This window comes from Armigeres subalbatus, chromosome 3, assembly GCF_024139115.2.
Source record: "Armigeres subalbatus isolate Guangzhou_Male chromosome 3, GZ_Asu_2, whole genome shotgun sequence".
In the NCBI taxonomy this organism is placed as follows: Eukaryota; Metazoa; Arthropoda; class Insecta; order Diptera; family Culicidae; genus Armigeres; species Armigeres subalbatus.
In genome coordinates this window covers 425,212,093-425,228,766 of record NC_085141.1, presented here as the reverse complement: position 1 = coordinate 425,228,766, position 16,674 = coordinate 425,212,093, and the positions used below count along the sequence as shown (strand labels likewise).

The 16,674-nt window shown below is 38.3% G+C and overlaps 1 protein-coding gene across 1 annotated transcript in view; it reads left to right on the top strand.

Annotated features, from left to right (window-relative positions):
• The window catches only part of LOC134223136 (uncharacterized), an 82,793-nt gene that overhangs the window by 64,911 nt on the left and 1,208 nt on the right, over positions 1–16,674 (top strand). The window contains exons 52-54 of the mRNA XM_062702275.1: positions 12,254–12,358; positions 14,827–15,042; positions 15,107–15,259. Of these exons, the coding sequence (XP_062558259.1) occupies positions 12,254–12,358; positions 14,827–15,042; positions 15,107–15,259 (474 nt within the window). The remainder of the gene's footprint in view (positions 1–12,253; positions 12,359–14,826; positions 15,043–15,106; positions 15,260–16,674) is intronic.

Here is a 16,674-nt window from a genome sequence, read left to right as displayed (position 1 = left end):
GAATGATAACTATTGGACTTGCAAAAGGAGAATCGCTTTCTCGTATTATTCCAGACTTCAACAGTTCATTTATTTTAATATCAACTTTTTCTTTATCATTTTGTGACAGTCTTCTGGGCTTGAAATGAAAGGGTGCTCCAGATTTTAAAATTATTTTCATTTCATAATCAATTTGTGGTCTCACAGGTCGTACATATTCAAAATAAAATTTCTTGAAAATAAACTGTAAATTTTCCAAATGATCGTTACCAATATCACCTGTATTTTCCAGAATTTTTTGAAAACCGATGGAACTCACACTATGTACAATATGTGCGCTTTCAAAAACCGATGCTTTAAAAATTTTTATCCAGCCATTTTCTATGATTGTGCGCATTCCGGGCTGCATAATAACATTTCTACCAATAATAACGTCATACGAGGACATCGCTGAATCGGGGATGATTAAAAATTCAATTTTCATTGATATACCTTGAATTAATACATCATCTACTAAACAACCCACAATATTTAGCCTGGTTCCTCCGATACCCTTGTATGAGATGCTACTTTTATATTCATATATCTTGCTTTTCTTTGTTAAACCAAGACGTATCAGACAAACCGGGCTTCCTGTGTCGAACAATGCTCTAAATGTAACGTTTAAATTTGAAAAGTGTATATCTACCAGTCCGTTGTCTACTAAGTCCTTAGTTTTGTCATTTTGGTGATTTTTTACGATTCCAATCTTGCAGGGCCGCTCCATATGTCCATGCCTAGGGTAGACCAAACGATTGCCATCCTCATAGATACGTGCATTCTTTTTGCGACAGTTGGCTGCAATATGACCCGGAGATTTACAGTTGAAGCACGTTAGGTTCTTGAAATCCGATGGAAGCCTTATTGATGAGAATGCTTGAAGAAGTGTAGTGGCTGACGAAAATCCTGACATCTTAGCGAAATTTTTTAACTGTATGTTTGGAATTCCTTCAATAATATATTCGATTAACTCCACTTCGCCAAGGTTCAATGGTGAAGCGAGAATTCGTTTAGCAATGTAGTAGTCTTGAAATGTTTCGTAACTTTTCCATCTTCGAAGCTCCAGTTTTTTCCGCAATGTAATTGTACTCTTAGTTACAGAAAACGTTACTTCCAGAAGGTTGAGAAATTCAGATAGATTCATAGCGCAGCGATTTGGATACGACACCATCCATCTCTGGGCATTCCCCGTAAATGATTAAAACCAACAACTTCAGTACTTCAGTTTCAATGTGAAATTGATTTGTCATGTATTCTACAAAGTTGATAAAGTGCTCCACATTTTCATCTCCATTTCCAGAAAAATATGGAAGAAATTCGCAAATTTCACTCAGTTTCAAGCCAATACTTGATGTTCTGGTTTTATCTAATACATCTGGGCATACAAATCTTGATGCTTGCTCTCCAGTCATGTTTTCAAAACGAACGCTAGACCTTGAACTCCGCAAATCGGATTGGTTTTCCACTACCGGAAGAGGAAAAATATTTCCGAAATCCTCCGACATTGAAATATTCGACAGCTGTTCAGGGACGTTTGAGTTGATTATCCCACTTCTGATATGTAGCGAGCAGAAGTAATACACGTCTTATTTGTTTGACGGTTTATTCAGAATGATCTTACATATTGTCTGTCATGTCACAACTATAAATGTCTAATGTCAATGACTACTATGATTTATGTATAAGTGTAATATTATAAGTAGTTTAGTAGTTTATATCATCTATCGATTACTACAGTCGCGCAGCCAAAAGTTATGACGATTTTCGTCCTCACTTCTTCACACAATTGATTGCACGTCATTATAGACGGACTGGCTAAAAACATTATAGCGTCTAAAATAAACAAATAGTAGGAACTTTGGTAACATAAATGTATGAATAACATTCATAACGCTTTCATACGTTGCTTCAAATTCATTACTACAAAAGATTAGTAAAAATCTTCGCATGACAGCTTCCGCTTGAAGAATAAAGGTATGAAGTCTTCGTTCTTCGATGTCGTCATGACGATTTGGTTACACGACGAAATCTAACGTCGTGCGCGTCCTTGACGATGTGTAGAGTAGCAATGAAGACACTGGAACTCGTCGCTATTGTGGCATTTCGTGCTATGACGATGACTATTGTCAGCCCTGACCCGGACACGATATGTTCGATCGTCTTTCCTACTGGATTGCACTTCCTGCAGCGGTCCTCCACGTTTTTATGCAATATACAGTGCCGATAGTTCTTCGTCGCAATTACCCGGTCCTGGATGGCTACCATGAATCCTTCTGTTTCTGAGAAGTGTTCACCCCGCACCAGCCACGTATTCGACGCCGCTTTGTCGATATATTCCAGCTCCAGTTGATTGGGATGCGTCCCATAGATGCGATCATCTCGTCAACAGATTTGATGTCGCAATTCAGCTGATAGTTCTCCTGCGCCAGATGCAGGGCACTGAATCCGTGGTCAGCTTCAAATGTTTCGAATGTCCTCCTGTTTGTTGACGCGGAAACTGCCGGCATCCACTAGGTGACCCCGGTGTAGATATATGGATCGACAATTATCGATACCACACGCAAAAAAAAGCGTTCCCGAATTCGTGAACCAGCAAAAATACACCGTGATTTAATTCATGGATTCGGGAACACCAGTCACGTTTTCCAGAACGTTCCAGAAAACGTGACTTTGTTCCCGAATCCGTGGCTGTTGTTCACGAAAAAATACACCGTGAACTTGTTAGTTCATGAATTCATGAACGCTTTTTTTGCGTGCAAACTCCATCCAGATGTCGTTGCTGAATATCGTTACAAGCCGCAGAAATTGGTGCAGATTCCGCAAACAGCTTCAAGTCGTCCATAAAGAAGGTGTGGGTAATGTTTGTACACCTTTCCCCACTCTTCAAATGATAGCCATAGTTGTGTTGGTTGAGTGCTCTGCTAAGAGGGTTCATGGCAAGGCAAAACCATAGAGGACTAAAGGTATCGCCTTGGAATATGCACCTCCTGATGCTGAGAGTCCTAAACCGTAACACCTTTTCTCCATCGGTAATGTGTAGGGATGTGCTCCACATTCCCATAGCGTGCTGCATTAGCCTGATGGCGTTACCGTCTATCTGATTCAACAGCAGTACATTAAGGAGGTACTGAGTCGTACGCCTTCTTATAATCGATATACGCCATGCTCAGGTTTCTTTGTTCCTCGGTCATCAGGTTGTTGACGTCGCAATGGTTCTGGACCCTCCTCGCTATTACCGATGACAGCACTTTGTACAGAATAGAAAGGCACGTTTTTGGTCTCTACTTGGCTGGGTTCAAAGTGTTCCGATCCTTCGGTAGAAGATAAGTGACATCCCTAGTGATGAATTCCGGTTGCTGAACGGGGTTATCTAGTACCGTGTTGAAGCATTCCGCTATCCGCCCGTGGGCCATTGTGAGTTTTTTATACCAGAAATTTTGCACAAAATCGGGTCCTGGTGCAGCCCAATTCCTGGTATACCGGGTAGCCTCACGTATGTCTTGGGCGGTCACGTTGATAGCGGTCATGTCTCCAATTCCACCACAATATCGCTCTTCTTCTGCCATCCACACCCCATCGCCGTTGTGTATGACGGGGTTCTCCCATAGACTGGACCAAAACTGCGTGATTTATCCAATCTCCGGAAGGCTTTCGTCAAAGTCGGCTTTGTCGTTTCGGATGTGGTTGTAGAACTCCCTTTCGTTGATGTAGAACAATCGGGTTTGCTCCTTCCTTTTCGAACATTCTCCATAACGTCGAAATCGTTTAGCAAGAGCACTCAACCGCTGTACATTGGTGTCGAGGATCTCAGTTATGTTCGCCTCGGTAAGATCACGGAGTTCTGTGGGTTTCACAATTTCAGCAACATTCCGAACTAGCCTCGTTGATCAATTCCCCTGCTTGTGATGTGCTAATCGACCAACCATTGACCGCAGTGTGGCGATGCGGGTTTCCAGACGTCGCAACCACGCGGGTTTTTGTACTTTGGGGCGTGCGCGTTCATCGCTCTCACCTTGTGGGCGCGTTCGCAATCCCAACGTCCTTGCAACAGCTACTGCAGCCGAATACACGATAAACTGCAGCTCCTCAAGGTTCTCCACGGTTTCCAAGTACTGTGGCAAAATATCCTGGTTAAGGACGCTTACTGCACTCGTCAACCGATAGGAGTACTGCAACTTTGGTATCCGGTGTCGGGACATGAGATCTGTCCCACGGAACTGTGTAACTGCTGTGCCCATATGATTGGCTAGTTAGTCCTGGAGCGGCGGGTGCAACCGAATCACCACGGTTACTTGCGATTGATGCATCCAACCCAACAGAACTCCTTCTCGACATATCGCAGAACTCCTTCTCGACGTATCGCTCGATCTTGCCTCCTCATCTTCTCCTAGTTCCCTCTGCACTTCCTGCTTGATATACTCTACGTCTTCTGGAGTCAGCATATTATGTGACATAATAGCTCTCTGGCGTGTGTACAACTTGTTCTGGTCAAGCTGGGGTCAAATCTCTCATTGAACATCTCCAGCATCGCCGTGATCCGTTGTCGACGGCGGCCTGCTATCGTGAGTGATTGACGTCGATTAACCACAGCAACATCAGCAGGTGCAGCATTGCCTTGGTGATTTCTTTTGCTGCCGTTTCTGTTTTGCCTTGTCGGTACGGGCTGAACCCGATGACTAGAGGGTCGCTGTTGCACCTCTCTTTCCTCTAGCCGCTAACGGCTCGCTCTGTACCCCGTCCCAGGACCAGCTCCAGTAAAGGGCTCCCTCTTCGTGCAATCGCATAGGTGGTATTCTTCTTGAGCGTAACTAATTATTATTATTGTTTTTATTTGACAGGCTTTTAGCTCTTGGCTGGCTCACCTCTAACCGACATTCTTAAATTTATCCTAGAATTTCTTTGGACATTCCACCTAGAATTCTTACGGAATTTTCTCCAAGATTTCTCCAATAAATCCTCCGGAAATTACTTCGGAGATAAAACCAGACATCATATGGAAATTCATAGAAGAAGTCTATGAAAATTTAATTTTTTTTCCGAAGATTCCTCTACGAATTCTTTTAGGAATTTCTTCGGAAATTATTATAATTTTTTTTTCGAATTTCCGTAAGGAATTCTTTTGAAATTTCTTTGAAAATTTCTTCCGAAATACCTCAGGGAAATCCTTCTGAAATTCCCTCAGAAATACAAACAGAAATTATTTTTTTATTGTGTCACCCCAATGACCGTTAGCTTAAAACTAAATACATTAAAACTTAATACATCTTTTACCTTACCATACCTTCCAAAATTTTTTTAGGAGAAATCTTTCGGATTTTTTACGAATTTCTTCGGAAATTGATTTATGATTTTCTTCGGGATATGTTTTAGTAAATCCTTCATAAATTCTTCTGGGAACTCCTCCAGAAATTCACTACAGTAGAATTCCTTTTGACATTCGTCCATGGATTTAAATTTCTCCTGAAATTCCTTAGAAAGTTCTCCAGGAAATTCTTTAAATAAAACAATATTCCTTTCGAAGTTCCTGCAGAAATTTTGTTGAAAGACTTTTTACGGAAATTCACTAAAGTGATTTTAAAAAAAAATCTTAAAGGAATTCTTACTACAGGTCTTCTAATAAAATTTCCGGAGGAATGTCCGAAGAAATTCCTAAAAAAATCGAAAAAAATTTTGGATGACGTTATAAAGAAATTTCGAAGGAATTCGAAGAATTTCTTTCTTAAAATTCCTAAAGAATTACTGGAAGAATGTATTTGAGAATTTTTTGAAATAATTCCCGCTCGGAAATTTGTTCTAGACATCTCCGCGATATCTCTGAGACAAAAAAATAAGTCTCCTAGATATTTTTCCTCGATGTCTAGTAACTGTCACATCTCAAATATGCCTCAAATGCAACAACCGTTTCTACCTCAAATTTACACCGTTTGAACCGGTAGGGATTTAGCTTTTAGATGTCTTCTCGATATATTCTAGACACGAATACCATGAAGCTTCTAGATATCTCATAGATATGGGTACCTAATTTTAAACGCTTTTTCCTCTACTTCTTCTTATTCCTTGGAATGTCATTTTTTGCACAAAACAAAACATTTTATTTTTATTTTCTTTAAAGTATACTTTATTTTAGGATTTTATTAGCACTCCGTAAAAAAATATTACCTAGCTGATGAAATGTGAACCCTACCACGCTCTAGCTCTGTAGTCGGCAGGAATAGTCGGGATGCCGGAAGCGTTCAGATTTTCCAGATACTCGGATGGTCTAGATTCCTGCCTGCGAGTATCCTTCGGCAAAACCTGTTGAGGACGATAGGTAAACGACATAATTTTGGAGATTCAATCCACGAACTAACTCTACTTTTGGAAGATTTCAAAAGAACAAGATGAAAATCAAGTAGAATCATCTGAGGATTCAAGGGAATAAAGGGCCGTACACTAATTAGGTAAGCATTTTTCCTGGGTTTTTCAACCCGCTCCCCCCATGTAAGATTTCTCCCATATAAATATTTTTTTATTTATATGGAGCGTAAGAAATAGGCAGACCCCCCTCATAAGTGCTTACGTAATTAGTGTACGACCCCTAAAGACAAATCGACAAGTGGAGATTCCTATTTTCACCAATCGAGAATAGGTTTGACAACAAGTGGGAATTTCTCATGCATCCAGAGAAGATTCCTTCTGGAATTTAGTGGGGATTGCTCCTGAAAACCAGTGAGGATTTCTATATGAATGCAATGTGGATTCCTTCAGGAATGCAGTGGGAATACAATCAAGATCTCTTCAGGAATCCTTCGATGGTTCCTTCCGTAGCACAGTGCGAATTACTTCCGGAACTTCGTAAAGAAACTCTGGAATCCAGTGGGCATTTCTTCTAGAACTTGTTTATGATACAGTCAAATAAAACTTCATAGCTACCTTCTACCGGTGTGCATTCGCATGTGGCGGTTCGCATGTGTGGTGCACATGGTTTTTCCTGAGATCTCAGGGTTTTTCGCCGACCGGAATTTGACGTAACATTGCAAATCCGAAGAACGTGGAAATACTAAAAAGTAGAGAAATATGTCATTCTACTCGTAGAGTAGAAAATAATAAAACTACTGCGTCCGGAACGGTTGATTTTCACCTTATCGCAAATGTCGCTCGCCGTTAAGGACATAGTTGGAAGAGTACCACGATGGCAGCCAATATGGCACCGGACCTTCCACGGGCCAACCCCACACCTCCCGCACTCCTCTCCCACCAATATTCGAATGCATCGAACAGCATCGAACAAAAGTTTAATATTCAAATTACTAACCTGTTCACAGCATATTTCCTTACTTCCCGTGATAATGAACATGTTTCTTCAATGAATCCTATGTATTCCGGCTTGAATTGTAGCTTTCAGCTTTCAGCTATGTGGGTTTTTCGCCAGCGTTTGGAGAGAAAGCGCCGTAGCCAGTGTAATAAAAGATTTAGCTTCCCATTCTAGTTTTCATACAGTTGTCTAGGGCCGAAAACCTCATTAAAGACAATAAAAAAATAGTTTTCATACAAACTTAAACCGGCTTGCGCTCAACCAGTTTTTGTTCAAATCGGTTTTTTGAGGACACTCGGAGCATGGGACGGAATCGAGTGAGCGTGGTGGTGCTGGGTCGTTTTTTGAACCACCCTAATAATATTCTTTGTTTTTTTATAAATACGACACCAATACTACTACAGTATATGAAAGTTTTTATTGTACAAATACTATCAAAGCTTTGTTTTGGTACTCAACCCACCTTCACCTTAAGTTGTCGCAGATAAACTATCAGATTGGACGTATTGGAAAATGCCCGGCCACAATACATATACAGCTGGTTCGGCGACATCTTCCTTCCCTTCTTTCTTGTGGATTTTCATATGGTCCTTGTCCTTCCGGCTCCAGGTAGATTCTTGTTCTCTTTTAGATATCCTTCCAAGTGGGTTGCTGAACCAATTTCTTACAAAAGTTCGAAGGAATTCCTAATCCAATTTCCGTAGTAACTCTGAAAGCAATTTCCAAAGGAATTCATAATGAAATTTTCGATGAATTTTCGGAAGGTTTTCCTAAAACGATTTCCTTAGGAATTCCGAACAAATTTCCGAAGAAATAAAAAAAACTGAAGAATTTCTCGAACGAATTCGTTAAGAAATCTTCGAAGAAATCCCTAGAGAAATTTCTGAACGAATTTTTGAGGCAATACAGTTTTTGAAGAAATTACGGAAACAATTTTTCGAAGAAATCCTTAAGACTTCCTTAAGGTGATTATACAATCAAGCCATGTGGTGAATTTTAAATTCACCACACGGTTTTATACTCCTATTATCAAAAGTTCAAATGTAGCGTAATAATTTTCGTTCAATGCTGAAATTAAAGTCGATTGTTTAGCATGACTAATGTCGAATTCGCTTTTAAACCTGGGTCAGTGCCAAACCGAAACCTTAAAAAAACTTTTTCAGTTCCATCTGTCATTGGGTATGGTAGTGTGCGAGGCATCGTGTTTGTTTTGATTCGAAACATACACGCACAAAAATGTATTGTAAAAACAACAATATTCTGGTTCAAATTCAACAATAAATATTGTTAACTGAGGGCTAATAATATTTATCTTTTGAAACAACCAAGAATATTGTTGTTTCTACAATCGGATGATTTTCATGACGTTAGCATCATTATTGTAGATTCAACAATATTATTGTTGAAATAATCGATTGATTCAACAATACAATATTGTTGAAGTTAAAATAATGTATTCAGATGAATGTGATTATTATTATTTAAATCAAATAAAATCAAAACATAATAAAATGTTGAGTCATAAATTTATTTATACTTTATTAAAGACACAGTATTAATACAGTTGAGGCGAAATAATTGTTCCTCCAGGAAAAAGATAGTGTTGAAAATCCACTTTGCCTATACGTCGTTTGTAAGCACTTAGAATAATGAAACTGCTCTTGTCAAGAATCCTGTAACAAATAGTATAACATATTTATTAAATTTATAACATATAATATTGTTTTTATCTGTGGTTAACATTAATCCCACCTTCCTTTCTAATAACACAGATTAAATACTATCTTTTTAAACTATTTTCACATAAGGTAATTTTCTCCTTTTTTAAAACAGTACGCATGAAAAAATACACGCTGCTTCGTAATCCAGCAAATTCATAACAAAACAAAATATTGTTGAAATTATAATAATATTGTTAAATCAATCGAAGAATATTGTAGTTTCAACAATCAAATCTTTTTGAAGCAATAAAAGACATATTATTGAATTCAACAATATACTTTTTTGGTTCAACCTTACGATATTATGCTGCGTGTATGATCACCATACCGGACTTAACCAGTGTACTTGCAGTTTATGGGCCACAACGAATCAGATCATGATAGAAACGATCAAGTACGCGCTCTGATTTTCGCGAATTACGAAAATTACTTTTGGATGGATATATCTACCCCGGATTCTCTATTCCTTTCTACTTCGTCAGGAATTCCTTCACTAGTTCATTCAAGCTTTTGCTCAAAGTTTCATTTTGGAACTCCCCCGCAAGTTCTTGCAGGCATTTACTCGAAGTTTTTTTCCGGAATTCCCCCGGAGGTTTCTTCAAGTATTCCTTCGGAAATTTGTTCAGGAATTGCTCCGAAAGTTCTTTCAGGAATCCATTCAGAAGTTCCTCTTCTTCCTGAAGTAACGTTCGGAGCTCGGGAGATCGTTAGGAAAGTTCCGAAGTTCCTTCTAAAATTCCTTCGGAAGATCCTTCAGAAAATCCTTGGACCATTCCTTCACGAATTCATTTGAAAATTTGTTCAGGAATTCCTCCCAAATATCCTTCAAAATTTCTTCCGGAAGTTCCTTCAGTAAATCATTTGGAAATTCATTCACGAAATCCTACTCAAATTCCTTTAGGAATTCCTCCAGAAGTACCATCAGGAATTCCTCCGGAAGCTCCAGAATTTCCTCTGAAAGCTCCTCCAGGAATTCTTCCGGAAGTTCCTCCAGGAATTCCTCCGGAAGTTCCTCCAGGAATTCCTGCGGTAGTTCCTCCAAAGATTCCTCCGGAAGTTCCTCCAAAAATTCCTCTAGAAGTTCCTCCAGGAATTCCTCCGGAAATTCCTCCAAGAAATCCTCCGGAAGTTCCTCCTGAAATTCCTCCGGAAGTTCCTCCAGAAATTCCTGCGGAAGTTCCTCCAAGAATTCCTCCAGAAATTCCTCCGGAAGCTCCTCCAAAATTCGTCCGAAAGTTCCTCCAGAAATTCCTCTGAAACTTCCTCCAGGAATTTCTCAGGAAATCCCTCCACGAACTCCTACGAAAGTTCCTCCAAGAATTCCTCCAGAAGTTCCTCCAGAAATTCCTCCGCAAGTTCCTCCAGGAATTCCTCCGCAAGTTCCTCCAGAAATTCTTCCGGAGGTTCCTCCAGGAATATCGCCGGAAGTTCCCCCAGGAATTCCTCCGGAGTTCATCCAGGAATTCTTCCGGCTGTTCCCCCAGTAGTTCCTCCGGTGGTTCCTCCAGAAATTCCTCCGGTGATAGCTCCAGGAATTCCTCCGAAAGTTCCTTCAGAAATTCCTCCGAAAGTTATACCTCCAGAAATACCTCCGGAGAAATTCCTGGAAAAATATAGTAAAAAAATATTTTAAGCATTTTTAGTGGAATGTATTCAACCGTCTAAGACGAGTTTATTACTTTCCATTTAATTCCACTACGTTTTGTTATCTTTGCAGATACGTATTTCAACATCAACTGTGAGGACGTCTTCAGGAATTCCTTTAGAAATTGAAGTTACTTCAAGAGTTTCTTTGAATATTTCATCTGGAAATTCCTTTGAAATTTCGTTAGAAACTTTTCTGAAAATTCCTCCAGGTTTTCTTATTTCATTCATAAATAAATTTTCGTAAAAAATCTTTCAACAAAATTTCCGGTATAATTTCTGCAGGAATTTGGTATGGTTTTATTAAAAGGAAAAGGAAGTTCCGAAGGAATTTACGGATCAATTTACAAAGACCTTTTCAGAGAATTTTTCGAAGGAATCCCTGGAGGAATGTCAAAAGAATTACTAGCGTTAATTTTTAAGTTATTCCTGTAGGGAATTTCTGCAGAGGAATGAATTTCTGAAGGATTTCCAGAAGAAATTTTCAAAGGAATTCCTGAAGAAATTTCAAAATGAATTCTCGAAGAAATTTCTGAAAATTTCTAAAACATTTTCGAAAAGATTTTGTAGATGAATGCCTAAATAAATTGCTAAAAATCAGTTCTTTCTCAGAACAATTTTGGCGTAGGGTAGAGAACCATTTGGGCAGCACCCCCTATTCCCGTCAGCAACGTTCATTACTCGAGTGCATTACAATCGAATTACTTGTTTTTTTAGTACATGGTTAGTTTCTGTCGATATCTAGAAATGTACAAACAATCAACCCATTTGGTTGGAACGCGGTCGAGTTATTAACGTTGCGGACGGGAATAGGGGGTGCTGCCCAAATAGTCCCGCTCCCTATGTAATTAAATTACAGGGAAAATATGCATTTTGGTGTGTCACGTGCCCTATCGTGCCCAGCTTAACTCCGCCAGTGTACACGACCAATTTGAATTCAGAGGTGGGAAACGATAAACAGTTAACGATCAGTACGGATTATATGTCGGCGTAGCACCAAGTTAGAATTCGGAAGTCGAACCGAACCGAACTTTCTTCCGAAGTTTTATTTGTCAAACTAATTGATGCGTTGTTTAGCGCATCTATAGGCGAATCCAGCGCACTACTTCCGAAGTTGGGAAAGTTGCCTGTATCTGGAGAAAAATCCAACTTCGGTATAAAAAGCGGTATAAATTTATTCCGGATAGACAATAATTTGCTTTTAGGCAGGTCAGACAACTGAAACAGAAAATACAATAAATAATTATTAACATATTTCGACGCGCATTAATTTGGCGCGCAGTAAATACGGTGATGCAGCATCTTGCCGCTTGGGCGTGATGCTTTACATCATTTTGCGCTTGGTGAATAAAACAATGTGCCTCTATGATACTGTTTCCATACTGCGCGTGCTGCTACTCGATGAAGCCGATAGTCGGAGCGCAAACTTTGCACAAAAATTTATTCGCATTCTCACCCAATTTCAAGTTTATTTCGCGAGCCACTTTGAATAGCCCCATTCGATTCATCTTTTGTTCCATCTTAAACGAGCGTCCGGATTCATAACTCAGTAAATACATGTCTTCGTTAATTACAGAAAATTCGACCGAAAAAGCCAAAACAAATTCACAAGGGGAGCAGTTTTCCATGTAAGATTTGTAAAGTCGTGCTGCCCACCTATGACGCAAGAAGGTACCATTTCGTAAGTACTCTCAATTAGGGATCTCTAGTCTCAATAAGTAGGGGAAGGTGGGGATACTTGACCTCTCCTGTTTTATCGAGATCCGAAGTAGTTTTGTTCTAGCTTTTTTCAGTATACAGTCACTCTCAAAATTGAGCGTACAGTATGGATTAGTTGACTACATTCGAAAATTTCAAAGGAAATTAAATGGTTAGCTCGGTTGTTTTTAATGCATTTCAATATTCATCCCTTCCTTCAAAGTATGCGTACATAAAATTGTTGAATTTTTTTTCTCTAAAGTTCATTTATTTGAAAATAATCTCAAAATACGCCTATTAGATGTGACAAAATTGAGCGTACAGCGCATTTTTCTCTATGAAATTTCTTATTATAAACACGATTGATATATTTTAATATTGTTTTTTTCATGATCATATTTATAATAATAAACATCCGCTACTTAAACATTCAATGTTTTGAAATTAAACCATGTTTTGGTCAAAATGGCGAACAAGTGAATGCTATTTAACAATTCAATGCCTGTGGGCAAAATAAATGCTTTAATTTGTATGTTTTACCGACATCGTATCTTATATATGATAGATAATCGAAATCGAGCGAGACATAAGATTTATTTGGGAAAATTCAGTAGGTAAATGATGAAAACAGATGTAAACATACAGAGAAAACGACAAATGTTAGGAATGACATAATTCAAATTTAGTATGTCCTTAACTTAAATTAGTTTTAAAGCTCGATTATTGTCTCAGGTCTATCATTAAGAGTAATATTATTGAATCCAATCATTCACAGTCAAATTCTAAAAGTACAAGGTGCATGTTAAGGTACCGAACATTAAAACAGCTTTTCAATCCCGTAGAGCACTTCTGTTTGAATTTTGAAAAGATAGCCTAAAATCGTAATTTCATAATTAAATTTAGATTGAACTCCACAGTCTGTTACCATAAGGGATACAATTGGATGATTTCCATGTGGCGAGTAAGAATAAACTTTTTTAAGAGTTCGGCAGTTATTTAATGATATCTTGGAGAATTTAAATGATTCAACCAAATTTGTTCCTACGGCGACTGAGTCTTCAAATATAAAATGACATCTTATAATGTATCCGTGTGCTGCTGTTTTATTAATATTATTATTCGTGAGTGTCCTGAGCTTTTAAGCTACCTATACATCGACTTTTAAATAAAGTTAAATAAAGTATACTTAATTTGAAATATGCCGTTCCCAACATTTGTCGTTTTCTTTGTATGTTTACATCTGTTTTCATCATTTATCGACTGAATTTTCCCAAATTTATCGTATGTCTCGCTCGATTTCGATTATCTATCATATATAAGACACGATGCCAGTGAAATCCTTATCTTAAAGCATCTATTTTTCCCAGCAGCATTGAATTGTTAAATAGCAATGTTTATACATCTTACTTGTTTGCCATTTTGATTAAAACATGGTTTAATTTCAAAACATTGAATGTTTAAGTAGCGGATGTTTATTATTATAAATATAATCATGGAAAAACAATATTAAAATACATTAATCGTGTTTATAATAAGAAATTTTATAGAAAAACATTAGCTGTACGCTCAATTTTGTCACATCTAATAAGCGTATTTTGAGACTATTTTCAAATAAATGAACTTTAGAGAAAAAATTTCAACCATTTTATGTTCGCATACATTGAAGGAAGGGATGAATATTGAAATGCATTAAAAACAATTGAGACAACAATTAAATTTCCTTTGGAATTTTCGAATATATTCATCTAATCCATACTGTACGCTCAATTTTGAGAGTGACTGTAGATCCTTTAGACAAATGATCGTTATATGGTGAGTTATTTTCTGGATTGACAACCGTATTTATTCTACAGGACAGTTTGTGTGTTTTGACCATCCAAAAGATTTTTTTAGTAGGTAACAACTCAAAAAATTGAAAAAAATATAAAATTGTTCTCAGACAGCTAATTTTTCGTAGATTTGACTGATTTGATGAAGGGTTGGCTCGAAAACATATTTATCGAGTAGATATCATAGAAGGAAATTAAATCTCCACAAATTCTAAGATTGCAAGCGCTGTCGAATTCCAAAACTAAAATCGTTCATGCACAGCAAGTCGAAAAATCTGCGTACTTTGTAGGAAAAATATTTAAAAAATCAGAAAACAGCTTTCTACTTTTATTGAACAAAGTTCTTGGAGAGGGATCAATTCCCCCCGAATATTAAAAAATTCGACTTTTGACAGCACTCCAAAAAAATGATTGTGTATTAATAACAACAATTTACAGACTGTCACGCATAAGTAAAGTTAAATTATAAGTTTCTTAGAAAATCTGTGCGAAAACCGCGTAGGTACCTATAGTTGTTTCTGGAAGTGATACATCGGAACTGGTAAAAGGGGATCAAGTCTTCCCAGTCTCCCCTAACATCGTCGAATCAAGTGATTCTCATTCTTTCTGATTACTGCTGCAGTCCATGGCCCACAGGGAAGCGCGTCTCAAATGCAACCAATGCGAAAGGGCGTTCCACTTCCGTTCTCAATTGGCGAGACATTTACACATGCACGGAATTACGGAATTGGGGATTTCAAAGATAAGAATCAAGAAGGAAATAAATGCGGACGGCAACCACATATGCCCCATATGCAATGTTGAATTCAAACCTGGAAATGCGTGGAGAGTACATAGCGTGAGTAGCTTCACTAAGCTGGCTAAGTGTCGTCGTCGGTTGTAAATGTGTTTTTTTTTTGCAGGCAACGGCTCATAAGGAACCTCGTTTCAAATGTCCCGAATGCGCTAAAGCGTTCCATTTCAAATCCAGGTATTTGAAACACATCAGTACTCACGAAAAGTTGGTATTGAATGCATCGCACAACCCGCAGATCGTGGATTCAATAAACCCAAAGGTAAGTAAAATAATAAAAATTATCAAAACACCAACTTTTGTCAATTAATTTTGGTCATCTTCTGTCTTCTCTATATATCAACATAAGTTTGCATTCCCCTTGAGACAACGGGTTGATTGATTTGTACGGTTTTTCTCACTAATAGATTCGTCTCAGAAATATGTGGAAAACGGTTAATTCGGCACCAACATTTCAAAAGGGCGAAGCTGCTTTTGTAAACAAGAGCTTGTCACGTCGCTGGTGCACTGATTTGTGCCCATCCAAGCAGCCCAGTGCCATTTTATGAAAGAAGAGGATTAACACTGCTTCCATCAGTGGTGTTGAATTGCGTGGGTGTGCAGTAGCCTGGCCCAGAAAACAAAAAAATGTCGAATTCCACGGGGCAGCATTTCACAAGGGTGAAACTGCTTCGTCTAGATGATTATATCGCACCAGTTGGTAAAACTCAAGAATCATCTCATCGTCGGTGTTTCTTTCTTCTGCTGGTGGGAAACGTTCAATGGTTTAGTCATCGATGAGCGTCGACAAGGTTCTGAAAAATATGAATAATGATATGAAAACTCATATGTGAATATGTACGTTATGTGGAAGATATTGATTAGGAAAATGTATTGGAGGTAACCACTTTCCCTTCGATGGGACTCGAACCCATGACCCAACAGTTGGGTCATGGGTTCGAGTCCCATCGAAGGGAAAGTGGTTACCTCCAATACATTTTCCTAATCAATATCTTCCACATAACGTACATATTCACATATGAGTTTTCATTTGTAAATTAACGTCCAAGTCGGGTGGTTTAATCCCCGGAAATAGGCAATTACCTTTGATTGAAATGAATAATGATTTTAGAAGCAAACAACCCAATAGAAAACATTAACAAGAGGAATCATTTACTCTCATTTGTGATCCGCCAATGAATCGCCTACTTTGAGCATGCTTACAGCGGCACAGAAGGAGTTAACTTTCTGAAATCAGTATGGCGAAAGGCATCTACGGTTCGATTACTCGAAATTAAGCACCTTAATCGAAAAAATATTTGGTGGGCGTAGTAGCGGACACCATCCTTCATAACCGGTACCAAATAGTTTTTCATGAAAAGTTCCTAATCTTGAGAAAACCCGCGTTAGATGTCTTTCGCCATACAAATTTCTGGCGGTTAACTCATGCTGGCTATTTTGCGCATATACTATAGCGCCGGGATGTGATAGCGGCGAGTAGAAAATCAGCCACTTCCAATAATTCATTTACAACCGACTCTTAACTGCTTCCTCGTGGTTAATGGTCTACTCATACATATTCCGCCATGCTTACAACAATGCTTACTTCTTATGAGTTTTTCACATCAAGAGAAGTAATAAAAATCATAAGACAATTCTTATGTATTGTTTTTTCTGATAATTGTTATGAACTTTATA